This window comes from Lipotes vexillifer, unplaced genomic scaffold (assembly GCF_000442215.2).
Source record: "Lipotes vexillifer unplaced genomic scaffold, Lipotes_vexillifer_v1.1 scaffold1699, whole genome shotgun sequence".
NCBI lineage: Eukaryota > Metazoa > Chordata > Mammalia > Artiodactyla > Lipotidae > Lipotes > Lipotes vexillifer.
In genome coordinates, this window is record NW_006796961.1 from 1,461,831 (window position 1) to 1,478,331 (window position 16,501).

Consider the following 16,501-nt stretch of genomic DNA (forward strand, 5'->3'; position numbering starts at 1 on the left):
ATGCCCCAGAGCAGGATCCTGGCTGCTCAGACAGCAGCACATGCTCTGCTGGTCACCCCGCTCCCAGGAAGGACAAAGAGAAACTGTCACCTCGGGGGGGAAAGAGCACAGGGACATGGGCTCTGCATCTGGGGTGATGGGGGCCACAGGTGGAATGGGCAGGGGATAGGAAAATTTAAGACCACAATGGCACTCAATGGAGCCAGTTCAATTAGCCCAAACGTATCATCTGCTCTTAAAATAGATATCTCTGTATTGAAAAGTTGTTTGATGGAAAGTTAATTGATGAAAAAACTAGAAGAACCTATATGGATCTGGGAAGTAAGTTTCTCTCTGGTGCAGGAAGGTGATTTGGGGAACCTGTCTCTTACATTTCTCTATTGTTTGAATTTTTAATAAAGAGTGCGTTTTACTACCGTAATAAGGAAAATCAAATAACATCCTTTAAAAAGAGTAGTGCTGAGGCTCAGGAGACACTTCTGATCTCTGCTTCCCATGCTGCCGAAACAAATGTCTGCTGTTCTTTGGGGTCTGGGGTGGGCCTGATGCGGTCAATGGCTCACTACATAGGCCTGGGTCAGCTGACTAGTAAATCCCCTGTTCCAGTCCCCAGAACAGCAGCCCCGGCACACAGAGAGACCATAATGCAAGACATCAAGAGGGATGTTCAGTGCGAGACTCAGAGGGGGACTCATGATTCCCAAGGGGAAAGGAGCCCCCAGATGGTTTCAGCCCAGGGTCCTTCTGCCCAGAAAGGGGAAAATGGAACAGGACATGCAGGGGAACAGCCAGGGCTCTGAGGTTCTGTTGCCATGTGAGAAAACGTTAAGTAAGTTCCTAAACCGGAAGAGAGGCAAGAGGTGAATCTGGGGTACCTTCTGTCTGAATCGCTCTGTTTCTTACAGGCCAGAGGGTCTCAGCTGGGGCAGTTCTGTCCTCAGGGACACTTGGAAATGTATGGAAATATTTTGGTTGTCACACATGAGGCGGGGGGGTGGGGTGGGTTGCAACTAGTGGGTCAAGGCCAGAGATGTTGCTAACCACCCTATAATGCACAGGACGGTCTCCATGACACAGAAGGATCTGGCCCAAAAGTCAACAGCGCCATGGTTGGGAAACCCTGCTCTATGGGACCTGATTTCAATGGTTAAGAGGTCAAGTCCCTACCTTCTTAGCCACGGAAACAGGAAAATCTCCAGCAGTAAGCTAGCCTCTCTCACAACCCAGCCCCCCTCAGCATATTGGGAGAGTTTTTATATACACAGCCCCAAAGTTTTCAAACTTTAAGAAAGGGGTAAGAATGAGAGTCTAAGAGAATTCAGGAGCATAAAAGGCAATGAAGAGCAGATTACTGCAAAACTTCCAGCAATCATCTGGTTAATTAGGATAATTACATGCATTTTTATTTCAAACTGCAATTCCAAGCAGACTCCCAGGAAAAAGGCGTGACAGAGCAAGGATCAGGGATCCCACGATCCAGCCGAGCCCGCCTGACCGCACACCTGGACTTCCTGCACACTCTACCTGCCCTCCCCACGCTCCAGGATGGGGTGCCAAGAAGCTGAGCTGGCCACAGCAGCGTGGGGGCATCCAGCCGAGCTTCCCAGGTCTACGCTAGCATGCTGCCTCTCAGGTCAGAGGCAGGGGGCTGGCCGGCGGCGGGAAGGGAGACCAGTGTCAAGGACAGGCCAGGTTCCCGCCTGCTGTTTCCACCCCACATGCTCAGCAGCTGGGGGAGCCCTTGAGCTGAGTCACAGGCTAGGCTCCAGCCACTCTGTCTCAGCTCCTAGAGAGCAAGGGAGACCACGGGGACCTGCGCGGCTTTCTCCTCTGAGACTCCACCAAGGCCAGCAATCCCCATGAAGTTCAAGGAATGGCAAGGCCCACGGAGGGAAGCCAAGGTGCTCAGTGACCTGAAACCTGGGGTCCTTCTGCAGGAAACTGATCGTGTGACCCAAGCGCCCTGACATCTCTGTACGGGGTTCCCTTCTCTGTACGGTGGGGATAATAATACCTGCCCTGCCTATATCACTCAACCATTGTGAGGAGGGAATCAGCTCGAGGCAAGCTGAAAAGGCTCAGCCAGCTGACAAAAATCAACTAATTGCTCACTGTCTTTCAAGGTGCAATTCAAGCAGGTCATCTTCCAGGAAGCCTCCCAGGTCCTCGACTCTGGTTCACCAATTCCTCACCACACACAAACACCCCTGTGTGTGTCACCCTAGTGCACAGGCTCACAGCCGGGAATGTGGGTTTAAAACTAGAATCAATGTGAGAATTTGGGTGGTTAACACACGAACAGGACTTAACACGGTGCCTCGGCCATACTGGGCCTTCAATGGAAAAATGGAATTAAAGCAAGGGATGGAGACCACGGGCGTGCCCTCTCCTCCGGGAACAAACAATTGTTTGGAACCTGGACAAAGGAGTGTCTCTTAAGTTATTGGATGTCTCCCAAATTTATAACAAATGAGGCACAGGGAACTCTACCCAATACTCTGTAATGAACTATATGGGAAAAAAAATCTAAAAAAAGAGTGGACATATGTATACGCATAGCTGATTCACTTTGCTGAACACCTGAAACTAACACAACATTGTAAATCAACTATAATCCAATAAAAATGAAAAAAAAAAAAATAATGTCCCTGACCCTGGGGCAGTGGCATGCCGTGTCATCATTAAGACATCAAAAGTGAGAAGAGCCAGAACACCCCCCACCACCAACAGGCCACGGTGGCTGGTGGGGGGAAAAGTCACTTGGGAGACAGGCCCACAAAGGGCAACCCCAAAATATTTTTTTAAATCCCCAAAGGGCCAGAAAATCAAATTACTAGATATCCATACAGACAAAGTAAGGAACCCAGGTACCCAGGGCGGTAAGGCCCAGTCCAGCCAAACCCCCCTGCTGCAGCCCCTCCACCTGCTGGGACCCTTTTCTAATGCCAACAACTCTTCTGCTCAAACATGCTTAAAATGGCGACGGCGGCCTGCAGGGCCAGGCGTTTGTCGTACTGTTTGCCACGGTGCCCTCAGTGCCAAGAAAAACCTATCATGAGAAATGCCATCAGCTATATTTATCTATCTCTCAGCCCCCCAGCCTCCTCCTTCCGTCTGCCAACCAGGCCCTGCGGAGCCCCCCTCACCCAGTGGGCACACTTCCCTGTTGCTGACGCCCGTGACCACCTGCCCAAGCCTCGCTTTCCGGCGCTCTCTTCCCCAGCCCCTGCAGTCAGACCTCCACACAGGCGCAACAACCAACAGGCTGCACCCCTTCTTACTGGTATATCAGGGCGTGCCCACGTGTGCTTAAAGTTTGCACCCACACAGGCGTTGGTCGCCGTGTCTCTAGTCCCAAACCACAGGCACCGGTGGTCCTCCATCTCCTTTCAGCCTCAGCTCCCTGCTCCTCAGGCAGGACCGGCCTGCCCTCAAAGTCCTCCGTGAGCCATGGGCTGGGTCCTCTGGGAGCGGTACCCATGCTGCAGCCTCTCACAAGCCAGCCATCATGGGGAGACAAGAGGCGCAGGGTGAGAGAGCAAGCCGTTGGGAGGACAGGGTCTCCTCCCGGGCCTGTGTACCACTGCCGGCAGGACGCCCGGCTGTGGGGTAGACCTCTCGCCCTTCCACTTCCCTGACAGAGAGTGGGGAGCCACAGCCTGTATTTCAAGGTGCTAAGAATTTCCAAGGAGTGTGCATGTTAAAAGGACCCCCACCCCCCTTCCCCTCCAACCAAGAGGCAAATGGCGGAATCTGGGATGATAAAGGGAAAACGGCAAAGTCAAGGTTCAGGACTACTCAAATCCTACAGCTGTGACAAGGCCGTTGCTAGGGATGTGGCTAACAGGAGAATGTCCTTTGGTGTCAGGCACTTCAGACCTTTCTCTACACAAGCAGCAGGGCTCCAACCTGACCCTTCTTACCGTCAGGCCTAGCACAGAACATTGGAAGGTGAATCAATGACTGTATCCTAATCGCCCAAACCTCCTCCTCTTGCTTCAGGAGGCAGTGCCCACACCCCATCCCAGCCTTCTCCCCAGAAGGCTACCTCCCGCCTCTGAGCCCCTAACTCAGAAAAGAGTTCCAGGGAGCCAACTCCTCTGAGAATGAAGCAACCCAAATAAAAATTTTAAAACCCAGAAGCTCTTTCTCTCCTGCCCCCTCCCCCTCTGCTGGCAAATGAAAACAAACAAGAAATCAAAGAGGCCTTTTGTGCGAGCACTGCGCTGACACTGCTGGGGCCTTTGAAAGGACTTCTGAATCGGACACTGAAGGATAAAATAACTGAAGCGTGGCAGCTCCTGAGATGCGGGGGGGGTGGGGGGAGGGAGACCTTCTTCCCAGGGCAGAAAGGGAGGTGTTCAGCTGTACCCTCTCTGCCCAGCTGCTGCAGGACGCAAGAACAGAGAGAGACCATGGCACAGCCTCCTGGCCCTCTGGCCTACCCTTCCTCAGCACGCTGGGTCCCTGCAGCTCTAGAAGGTGGCTAAGATGGGCCCTGCCTCCTTATTCACAGCCCACCTGGAGCTGCGCCTGATGAAGCTCTGCTGGGTCTTCCCTCGCCTCCTGCATGGATCACTGTTCGTTCACATCCATAGGACGGTGTCTTCTAGAATTTATCAGGAGGCCTTCACCCAAACCCTGCAGGCCACGTGTAGGAGTCTCTGATTCTTAGAAGGGCCTTGCTCCCAGTAGGTTCACCAAATGCGTACGTATTTCGTGAATAAAGGAAATTCAACCATCCTCTGGCAGTGCCAAAGAGTAAACTGAATCCTCAGGAAGTCCTTCTGTACATCTGGACCCCAGCTCTCCTGCTACAGAGTGGCCCTGTTTCCTCTGGGTGGGCAGTGGAGCACAGCTGGTCACCATGCTTGGGCTCCTAGGTCCCCTCCAGCTTATTCATGGGCCGAACTCTGCCAGCTCAAGCCCAGACAAAGGTAGTTCTTTTTTTCCTTGAGCTACAGCTTCCAACTCAACCATGAGAGTGAGCACTCCACCAAGACGCCCTGCACATCACAGCCAGTGGGGACCCCTGACTGGCTGGACAGACAAGCTACAGACAAAGGGGATGAGAGCAGATGGTCAAGGGAGTCCCAGAATGAGACCAGCCCAAGGAGTGGGTCTGAGTATTTCTGAGCTCCTCTTTTGGGTCATGCCCCCTCCGAAGCCAGCCTGAGCCGCATCACCCTTTTACATCACCCAGAACCAGGCACCCCACGTCACATTAACAGAGCAAATGTAGCCTGGACAGACCTCTCGGGTATGTGATCTGGGCAGTCACACAGACCCGGTGCCTGGTTTAATGATCTAACTGTTGTCTCGCTGTAATTCCTAATCATTTTGAACTAGGAACCCCTCATTTTTGTTTTGCACTGGGCCCTGAAAATTATGTAGCTGGAAGGCCCAGCAAATCGTGTAGCTACCATGGGATCGGATCAAACTTGGATTTTCCTTGTTCAATACAGAACGCTCCAGTTTAAGAGGGCCTCCAGAGGGTGCTGACCAAAATGGCAAGTGCGCAAGGAGCCGTATCAAATGTGGGAGGCGTGAGAGTCTGGCAGCGTTTGGCCTGGAGAACGGACAGCTTCCTGGGAAGAGGGGTGGAAAGGAACCATGAGCCCTGTCTTCAGCACTTGAAAAGCTGCTATGTTACAGAAAAATTAACTCTCACTTAGTTCATCCCTTAAGGCAGAAATAGTACCAACAGGTAAAGGTGACAGGGAGACATCCTTGGGCTCACGGAATCATAACAATTGAATTGCAGCAGCTGCCGTCCAGTGCTTTTCTGCTGTGTGCCAGTATCTTTACATATTAGCTGGTTTAATCCCTTTAACCAACTTCTGAATTAGGTGAACAGAAGACTCTTACAATGACCAAAGCTGACCCTCGAACAACAGTGACATCTCTTCTGGGTTGCTCTGAAAGGCATCTAACCCTACATTGGTATATCTTGCTAATTTTAGGAATCTGGTAACTAGGCCCTGCAGTCTTCAACAGCCCTGGCACCAGATGGCGCTGCCTCAAAAACGCAGACCAGTGGCATTTCTGGGCCTAGAAAAAAGAGGCACGGGTGAAGTGCTACAGGGGCCTCAGGAGGAGTTAGGCCCCCGGAGACGGTGGCTGGTCTGCCTGTGGCCACCCCCGTGCACTCACCCAGAGCCACCAGATGGGCCAGGCATCCAGCAAAGGCTTGGGGGACATCACTGGCACCAGCCACAACCTGGCAGGACTGACGTGGCGAAGCAATGCCTTCCACTGCTGAGGAAGGACGCAGACGTGGAGCCCCTCCCTTGGACCAGAAAACCAGTGCTCGCCGCAAAGCCCCAAGTCCTGAAGCAGACGGCAAAAACCATGAAGCTCTCATGCTGAGAAGGGCAACCTTGCACTTGAAAAAGTTCACTTAGACAAATCCTCAGGTGCTAATCCATTTCCTGCGACAGGTGAAGGCCCAGCTATCCCCGGACCTGGAGGTGAGGAGGCAGGCGGAATCTCCTTTCAGAGCGGCACACTGAAGAACGCAGGGGAACACAGCCTGCAGAGTCCAAACAGGGAAACCCTACCGGATAAACCGTCAGGTTCCTTCCACAACAACAACCCAGAAACTGCCAGGAAAGAAACTAAGATGAAAGAGGAGGAGGAGGACCACCTAGAGATTTTAAGACTTGAAAGATGGAGCAACCCACTGCAATGCATGGACCTAAGTGGGATCCTGATCTAGACAAACAAAATTAGGAGATAATTAGGGAAATGTGAACACTGACCAGCTATCCGACCATACTAAAGAAATTGTTTTAGGTGTGATAGTGATATGACGGTTACGTTTTTCAAGAGTCCTTGTCTTTAGAGACATGTACAGAAATAGTTACAAATGAAAAGCTACGATGCCTGGATTTTCTCCTAAACAACCCAGTGTAAAGGTGGGCAGCAGGGGCTGTGGATGAATTGAGACTGGCCATAAGTCGGCACTGGTGATGGGGGGTTCCTTCTATGTGTAAATTTCTCTGTAATGAAAAAGCGGAGATAAAGAAAAGAATACCTGGACTTCATGGACCTCCACGGTGGGCCTGTTGGAGGGATCTGATGGGGAGAAGCTGACATTTCCATTCAGTAAAGCATTTTATTACTTTCAGATTTTTTTTCTTTCCTAGGACCGAGGCCTAGGTTAAGGAAGGTCTGAAGATGCCAGTTTCAGACCCCTGCAGAAGCTTTGGAGATAGTCTAGTTGTGCTTCCAGACCAGTTCAGCCATCCTTCCTCACACAAGCTTCCTTCCTCCTGGCCCCAGGCTCCCCTCTGTCTCCAGCCACTGCCCTGGGACACCCCCTTCGGATGGAAGGCCATCGGCAGGAATGTAATACCTCCTCCCCATGGCAGTGCTCTCTGACCCTGCTCTGCCTCAACATCCCCTCCTAAATGGAACAGACACACAGCCGACATTCCTTCCCAGCAGGAAGGCCACCCTCACGCAGGGTGCAAAACACTCTGGGTGGCCTTTTAGGACCGCGTATTCTGGGAGTGGAGCTCCTGACGTCACACACACACACACACACGTCCTTTAGTCCCTCTCAACCATGCCACCTCCTAAAGCTTCATGTGGGACAAAGAAAAAGCACCCACAAGGGCCATGGATGACAGATGACAATGGTGCCTGGAGGGGAAGCCATGCCCCCCCATGCTTACCATCATGTCAAGTTTGCTTGTCATCAAACCTGGCACCACCAGCTCAGCCCAGATCAGGTTCTTCAGCCCAGTTTGAAAGGAAGGAAAGCATTTCTTTTAGAATCCAACCTACCTCTTGTCTGAGCCCTTGCCAGCCCAGCCCCCAACCCCAGTTTATACTGGAAGGAAGGAACAAGTGGCACCCTACTGAGTATGTCTTTGCGTGGACATGGAGAAGGAACGTCGTGCTATTGGACTGACACTGTTTGGGGGCTCAGCCAGGAGAAGACATTTTCTAGCAAACTGGAGTGGCTTAGAGAGAAAGCCATGCCCACTCCATGCCATCTCGAGGCCACTTACCCAAGGGCCACTGGTAGCCCATGCCTCACCAACTCACCCTCACTCCTTCAGTAAGGAATCCTTGAATTAAAGCAATTTCAGCAACAAAAATCCTACCTTCACTGAAACTATCTGGAGTCCAGGGACTTGAATTATAGACAAATTATAAGAAAACATCCTCAGTTCCCCACTCAGCTTTTGTCAAGGAACTCGGCCTCAGCTGGGACAGAGGTGGTCATGGCTGCATGCAATGCGGCATGTATTTACTCATATTCCTGGGCAAATCATCTCATTATGGCTAGGGGGCAAGCGGGGGCGCCTCCCTTCTCCTGACACCTGCCTGGTCAGTCCAGGACCCAGGTGGCTGGTCAGGAAATGGTCTCCATCATACATACTTCATCCTACCTCAGCCCCACGCTGGCAGCAGTCAAAAATTTGGCCTAAAATAAGAGAAGCCAGGGAAACAGCTCAGCTACAGGGATCCAGCTACAGAGCAAGGTAGGAGGAAGCCGGCTCAAAAGGAAGATGAGTATTAATTTCAACTTAGAGGCCCTAGTTCCAAAATCGGAAGGTGCGGAATCCCCTCTCGGAGGAGCTGACAGACACAAGCTCAAGGTTCCAAGTCTGCCCCAAGCCACTTCCAATACCACCAGGCACACACCCTCCCCACTCTGATTTGCTGAGTAGACAGAGAATCAGGGAATAACTTTTAATTTTTTCTTTGGTTTCTTTTCCAGAAAGAAAAAGGATGAACAAGGAAGAGGACCGGCAGTTGGTCATTCTTCGTGAGTGGGCCATGACAGTCACACAGGGCCAGGTACAGGCCTAGAAAGATCCATGGAGGGAGGGACAACAGGAGTGGGGAGGGGTATCCACTGCCTCCAACGAACTACCAGAGCCACCTCTCAGAATGAGAGAATGAGCTAGAAGAGGGGCCTCAAATACCACCTTTTCCTCCCCAGAGTTCTCCAACACATAAACTCTCAGTGCTAATCCCAGTCGAGGTTCCACTGCTGATGCAATGCTGAAAGTGCCCCAAAATTTCCTTTTCTGGATTAAGTCATACCTCTCCTCCCAACATCCCAAACAGGCAAGGGGGTAACCACAGCAGAAAAGTGAGTTGCTTTTCTTTTTTTGTGAATGAACAGGAAGGAAGATACACACACACACACACACACACATTTGCGGGAAAGAACATTCACTAGAGTTGAAGTTAAGCCACATTCTCTTACATTCGCATGAAGAGAGAAAGAAAGGGGGGGAAAAGGGGGGCGGAATACTGGAATGGTGGAAAGGGAAAAAAAAAAAAAACACAGAGAGAGAGAGAAAGGTTTGGTAGCCCTCTCATTACAAGTTGGTTGGGCATAATGTAAACACACTTCTGCCTTGCTTAATCACAGAGTGCCGCCCGTTTAGGTTTCAAAGGCGGCAGTAAATTGGGCGTAGCTGAGTGGAGGCTAAAAATTAACCAGCCATCTCTGTTTCAATTTGTAAGAAAACAAAAGCGGAAAGAAATTATAAAAAGGGAAAGGGTGGGGGGGGGGGAAGAAAAGGAACAGAGAAGGAGAACTGAACCACACAACCCAAAATGCAGGGTGAAATTGGAAAAGCAAAGAGGAGAGCTGGAACCACTTGGAACACAAAAGGAAAAGGAGATTTTACAGAGTTTTGATTGCTTGTTTGTTTCTTTAAGACCTTCCACAGCAATGCCCACTCCCTGGCAATGCCTATGCTGGGGAGAGCCTCTCTGCCCCCCAGCAGAGGTATGGGGGCTGCGGGCATCCATCCGGGGGTCTCACCACTTCAGCTGAAAAGCGAAGGGGAAGGGACAGTGAAGGGCAAGAGTGCAAGGAATCTCGTGCTCATTTTCACTCTCTGTGAAATTGAATGACTTTTCTCCTCTCCGTCAGCCAAATCCCAGCCGAAACAGCTCCCGCCTGGGCATCTGGGCCTCAGAAGCTGCCCGCCTCTGCCTTCTTTCCTCTTTTCTATTCATTCTGTCTCATATCCGGGGGTTTTACACGCCCCTCTCTCCACCGAACTGCTGCCCACCCTGCTTGTGCCAAATCTGGCGTTTCCCCAGGACTTGAGGGGACGCTGCAGGAAAACCAGTACCTGCCCCCCCCCAATACGTCTTCTGACTCATTTTAAATCAGAGCAAGGAGTGATTTTTTTTTTTTTTTTTTTTTTTTTGGGGTAGTGGTGTTCATCACAAACTCTCACCATCCTGGATAATTCTGGGACATCCTGGCCCCAGTCCTAGGACCTGCAGCGTCTTTTGGGTAAGATGAGTCCTCCAGAGACGGAGGGGGCACGAGAATCAGTAACACGGCAAATGAGCAAAGGAGGAAGAACGGAGAGAGTGGAGGGAAAACAGAAGGGGAAAGGGAACATCAAACGTGCTTCAGGCCTCAGCAGGACGGACGCACCAGTTAGGCCCATGGCATCTATGCATGTATCGTTTGGAAAGAAGAGGTACAATAAACAGAACAAATGCCAGCCAGTAAAATAAAACGGGGGTGTGGGCAAAAGGGGGATTGAGAGCAACCTACCCGGAGTGTGGACAAAGTAAGCCAGATAAAGATCCAGTTCTTTGATTGTGACTCCAATGTGATGTGGCTGCACGCACAGGCCGGGGTTCGAGCACTGGGGCGACTTGTAGAGCCGCTCCCCGTCAGTACTTTCCAGGGGGATCCCCTTAAACAAAATCACCATGACCAGGTCCAGCCGCCACACCTTGTCGGCCTGGCGAAGGCAGTCAATCCGCCGGATCTTGCCCTTCTGGTCGGGGTTGGAGAGCACACAGCAGGGGGGCTTCTTGCCCGTGATGGTCAGCACAAAGTCCTCTCGGAACTCGGGCCGGATGTCTTTGCGCAGCTTGGCCAGCAGCCGGGATGCCCACTTCTGCTTGATCTCGGGCTTCTCGCCCAGCAGCTCGTCCTTCACCGCCCGCTCCTCGTCCTTCGACATCCGCTTCTCGTGCTTCTTGAAGTACTTGCGCTTCCGCGCCTGCAGGTTGAACCAGGTGTAGGAGAAGGCGCGGACGTGAGGCAGCAGCGCCTCGATGAACGGGTGGAACTCATCCTGCAGGCGGCAAGCCGGGAGCATGCGGGGCGAGGGAAGACAGGAGGAGGGGAAGACGGGGTGAGGGGGAAAGAGAAGAGGAGAAAAGAAGCGTTAGGAGGGGGGCACGAGAAAAATCGCCTTCTCCGCCCCCCCGCACAACAATTTTCCCTTGCGATTGTTCTAGGAAAGTGTGGTCTGGAGCTGCCACCAGCCTAGCCAGCCGCTTGCTCCCATCTCAGCCTCAGCAGCCAGACAGAGACACCCAGAGCCTGAGCACACACCTATTCTCTCTCTCTCTCTCTCTCTCTCTCTCTCTCTCACTCACACACACGCGCGCACAGACAACGTTGCCGTCCACACACACACGCTGCTGGTATCCCCGCCAGGCTCTGTCGCGCCCATGACATCTCCATGTTCTATCGCAGCCTCGAACTCGTCTCAGCTCGCCACAGCACAGTGTCCAGTCTGCACAAACGCCCGTGGACGCACACGCAGGACATGCGGGGGCCACCTCACGCCCGGACACCGGTAGGTTTTTGGCCACCCCCAAGAAGAGAGAACATGACATCCACGAGCCAGCGAGCGAGGAAACGGATTTGGCTTCCCCCTCCCCAGGCTGTTTTCATTCTCTTTTCTCCTGCTCCGATTGGAACATCCACCCCAGCATTTTAAAAATCAGATCTAAACCCTAAATATGTGATTTCAGCTTTGTTATCAACACCAATACTAATGTTAATCTCAGTAATAAGGAAGAAAACGCTTCTTGTTAACACAAATAAGGTGGTGGTATCAATCAACCACATTAGGGTTAAAAGCTACATGGGGCATCCTGCGCCCCATCCCCACTGACCCCTTCACCCTCCTTCCCACTCGGTCAGGTGACAGAGGGCCGGGCTCTCGGTTTTTGGTTTTTTTTCTTTCTTCTTCTTCTTTTTTTTTTTTTTTTTTTTTTTTTTTTTTTTTTTTGCACGAGAAAAATCGCCTTCTCCGCCCCCCCGCACAACAATTTTCCCTTGCGATTGTTCTAGGAAAGTGTGGTCTGGAGCTGCCACCAGCCTAGCCAGCCGCTTGCTCCCATCTCAGCCTCAGCAGCCAGACAGAGACACCCAGAGCCTGAGCACACACCTATTCTCTCTCTCTCTCTCTCTCTCTCTCTCTCTCTCTCACTCACACACACGCGCGCACAGACAACGTTGCCGTCCACACACACACGCTGCTGGTATCCCCGCCAGGCTCTGTCGCGCCCATGACATCTCCATGTTCTATCGCAGCCTCGAACTCGTCTCAGCTCGCCACAGCACAGTGTCCAGTCTGCACAAACGCCCGTGGACGCACACGCAGGACATGCGGGGGCCACCTCACGCCCGGACACCGGTAGGTTTTTGGCCACCCCCAAGAAGAGAGAACATGACATCCACGAGCCAGCGAGCGAGGAAACGGATTTGGCTTCCCCCTCCCCAGGCTGTTTTCATTCTCTTTTCTCCTGCTCCGATTGGAACATCCACCCCAGCATTTTAAAAATCAGATCTAAACCCTAAATATGTGATTTCAGCTTTGTTATCAACACCAATACTAATGTTAATCTCAGTAATAAGGAAGAAAACGCTTCTTGTTAACACAAATAAGGTGGTGGTATCAATCAACCACATTAGGGTTAAAAGCTACATGGGGCATCCTGCGCCCCATCCCCACTGACCCCTTCACCCTCCTTCCCACTCGGTCAGGTGACAGAGGGCCGGGCTCTCGGTTTTTGGTTTTTTTTCTTTCTTCTTCTTCTTTTTTTTTTTTTTTTTTTTTTTGCTTGTTTGCTTGTTTGAAGTTTAAATAATAATTGATTTCTGTTTACAAAAATAAAACTGGAAAAAATTAAATAATTACCATTGATCTGAAGCACCCGGCAAAGCCCAACGCCCGATTCTGAGCTTCTGGACTCAACAGAGTTGTGAGTTGGGGGCGGGTGGGGGGAGGGGGGAGGGGGAGGAGCAGGGGAGGAAGGTAAATGTTTTAAAGGGGGTTATTATTGGTGTTCTGGGGAATAGGGGCCGGGCTTGGGTGGATTCTCAAACCCTTCCCCCTCCTCCCCCCCACCCATGCTCCACTGCACAGAAGGGGGAAATTAATATTTTTTTTAAAGGAGCAAAAAGAAAGAAAGGTCAGGGATCGCAAGCAGAGAGAGGGAGCGAGTTGGTTACCACACACGCCAGGTAAACAAAAGCCAACAAAAAATTTTTTTTCAGTTTCACCCCCTGTGCATCACCTTCCAGTTAAAAATAAATAAATAAATAAAAGAAAAATATGCAAAATTTACAAGTCAAAACCTACCTCCCACCCGCCCCCCCAACACACAACACGCCCTACCCCACCCCTGTGCAAAACAAAAATAAAAACAAAAACCAGGAGGGGGAAAAGCGGCAGCTGAAGAAAAAGGCTTTCGGCTTTGGCAGCGGCACAGGGGTATAAACTTCGAGCTGCCTCCCTCCGCCTCTGAGCCTGATCGCAAGCAAAGGGGGAGCTCGCAGATTCCCGGGGAAGAGGACGAGTTCGGACCGGCTGCAGATCGTCGCTGGCAGAAGCGTGCAAAAGAGGGAGGGAGCAAGGGAGGGAGGGAGGGAAGGAGAGAGAGAGAGGGAGAGAGAGAGAGGACGTGGATGGGATGGGGCTGTGTGTGTGTGTGTGTGTTGTGTGTGTGTAAGCCTGAGAGAAGGGGGCAGATCAAGAGATGAGCTGGAGATGAGGGGGAAAGAGGGGAGAAATCAGGATGACACCCAAATCAAGGATGACCTCTGGTGCATGGCGGTATATTCACCAGGGAGGAGCAGCAGGTTTGGGGGTAAGAGGAGGAGTTTTGAAGAGTAAGGAACTCAGTGATGGAGTCTGATCAAGTTCAGAATACATTTGGGCCACTCGCTGACAATATCAAATAATTTATGAAAATAAAACTCAGATGGGCGATGTGACTGGGCCGGATATCAACATGTGTTGCAAAGACCATAACTGATAAGACCTGGGTCTGCATCCCCGTTTACTCATCTCTAAATGAGACAGTTGGGTTAGATTTTATAGGTGTCTTTCAGGTATAAAATTCTGTGGCAGGTTGAAGAGTAAAGGCTGAGTTTGTAAGAAGAAAACTTTTGGAAAGAATCTCTATACAAATAAGTAATTTCCATTTTTGAAGTTGATGGTTTGAGGCTAACATCAATTTATTTTTGGGGCAGGGAAAAAAAAAAAAGGGGGGGGGAGGGAGAGAGAGAAGGATCCACCTATTTGGCAATGAGACATCCTCGGGCAGCCAATGGCTGCGTCCAAGGGGAGGAGGGAACCGGGCAAGCCGAGAGGGTGGGGAGAGCCCCCGGCAGTTGGAGACCAAAAACAATTTGCCCAATCGACAAGTTCACGTCTAATGAACAAGCAAAGTCCAGCAGTTATGAATTTTTCATTCCAGGCTCCCACTCGGGTCCATTTGGCAGCGGCCACCCAGCAAATCTGAAGGGGGTGAGGGGGACTGGGGCTGAGGAAGACACAGAATTTTTTTTTTTTAAGCCAGAAAAATAAATAAATAAAGGCCTGATTCCGGGCAGGCTGTCGGGCGGGAGGGAGCCCCAGAAGGCCTTGGGGAAAGCAGCTGCGCCTTCTTCTCTGTGTTTTGGTTTCAGTCTCTTTCTCTAAGGCCCGCACACTCTTTTTCTGGTTCTATTTCTTTTTTTGTTTATGGGACGCACAGGGGCGAGTGGAAGTTTTCCTCCCTGGCCATACACACAAGCCTGCCTGCCGTGCTATGAATAGAAAGAGAAGAAAGAGAGCTCGGAAAGTGTCGATGCCAGCAGCACTTCCAGGGCAGGGACCTGGCGCCCAGGGTGTAGCCACCCTTTTCCCCGGTCTGGCTGCTGCTCACAGGAGCACTCCCAGACGAGGGAGGCAGGCCCCCCAGCACCTCACAGCCTCCCTCTCCCCAGCCCCCAGCGAGCTCAGTGCCTCCCTCGGTGGCGGCGGCGGCCCACACCCAGCCACGCACGCTCCATTAGCAGTGAAGAGGGCTGCCAACGCAATGCAGCTCTGCTCGAGAAACTGCAACAGTTTATTAAAATAGCCTCCTGTCACAGCACTCCACTGACAAGCACTACACGCAGCCACAAACACAACAGCCAACCCCAGGAGGAAGTGACAAAGGCACGAAGATGGACACTACTTCCAAACACAGAGTCCTGCCTATGCACGACCACCACCACCACCACCACCTCCTGAACTCTTAATTCTTTGCTTTCTCTAGCTCTGTCCTCTCCACTTGGTCTGTGTTTAGTGTTTCTTGGTTGGAGGAGAGGGAACACTCACCTACCTGTGCCCTGTTCAATTCAGACTAAAGGGCCCAAACCATATGGAGGAAGGTGCAAGAGCGTGAAATAAGAACCCTAAAGGAAAGGAAGAGAGCTAATAAAGGAAACAAGAAAGCAGGAAAGAGCTCTATCAGGAAACATGAGACAACCTTGGGGAAACCGAGTCACCAGGAAGAGCTCTCCAGGGGAACCCCTGCTCTGGACCTTCCACCCAGACAGGAAGGTGAACATGGGGGAGAGAAGCCAGGAGTGTGGAAGCCTCCACTGGGTCCTCTCCGGTAGGGGCTCTTGAGCAGCCATTCTTTAGGCCTTTGAGAAGCAGTAAGGAGGGGACAGTTATTAAAGAAATGGAAGAGCAGAGGAGGACGTGAACACAGACAGGGAGAGACTGATCCTACTCAGAACCCAGTCCCTACAGCTGCCCTCTCCCCAGGCGAGGCTCAGCCCTCAGCTGGCAACAGAAAGGTCAGGGCTCACTCTCGCCCCTTTCTTCCCCATCTGAGACCCTGTGCTCGGTGGCCTTTACGCTCAGCGGAAAGGTTCGAGGAAGAGGGCCCGGGGTGTGCCCAAACAAAACATGTAGCCCTGGGCTGGCGCTGGACCCAGACAACAGGAACAGTGCCGCTCAGCACCTGGGACCCCAGTCCAGGCCCTGACTGGCCTGACTGGCCGAGAGAAACAGTTAGAGGCGAGAGAGCAAGAGGCAGGTGTCACTGCAAGACAGGCCTCTTAGGGTGGTGTTCAATAATTAACATCACGTTAATAACCAGCTTGGGTCCAATTAGTCAAGGATATTAGCTGAGTAACATAAGGTACCAAACCCTGTCTCTCTCCACCTTGAGAGAAGCAATGTTACTTTCTAAAGATGAGACGAAACAAACAAAAAAATATAATAAAGATGAGATGGTAGAAACTACAAGTGAGTTTATATTTGGCATGGGGGTGTGTTTTTCTGGTATTTTGATTCATACTAAATATTAGACACCAAACAGAAAACAGCCAACGTGAGCCTCCTAGAGAATTCTAACGTGTTCCATCTCACAGACCACCATGCCGGGTGCTAAACATGGGCAGATTCTGAATCCGGTGGTGCAACTGGGTAGGTGG

The 16,501-nt window shown here is 51.5% G+C and overlaps 1 protein-coding gene across 3 annotated transcripts in view; it reads right to left on the reverse strand.

Moving 5' to 3' along the window:
• The window catches only part of NFIX (nuclear factor I X), a 71,199-nt gene extending 58,201 nt beyond the window's left edge, over nucleotides 1–12,998 (reverse strand). Inside the window, exons 1-2 of one of the 3 annotated variants that reach the window (XM_007469083.1) lie at nucleotides 12,942–12,998; nucleotides 10,550–11,081 (exon numbers count right to left, since the gene is read on the reverse strand). In XM_007469083.1, the coding sequence (XP_007469145.1) occupies nucleotides 10,550–11,081; nucleotides 12,942–12,944 (535 nt within the window). In that variant the 5' untranslated portion in view covers nucleotides 12,945–12,998. Of the gene's footprint in view, nucleotides 1–10,549; nucleotides 11,150–11,425; nucleotides 11,531–12,941 lie in introns of those variants that run through there. The other 2 variants (XM_007469081.1, XM_007469082.1) reach the window with 2 other exon arrangements.
• Between the last annotated feature and the right edge of the window lie 3,503 nt (nucleotides 12,999–16,501).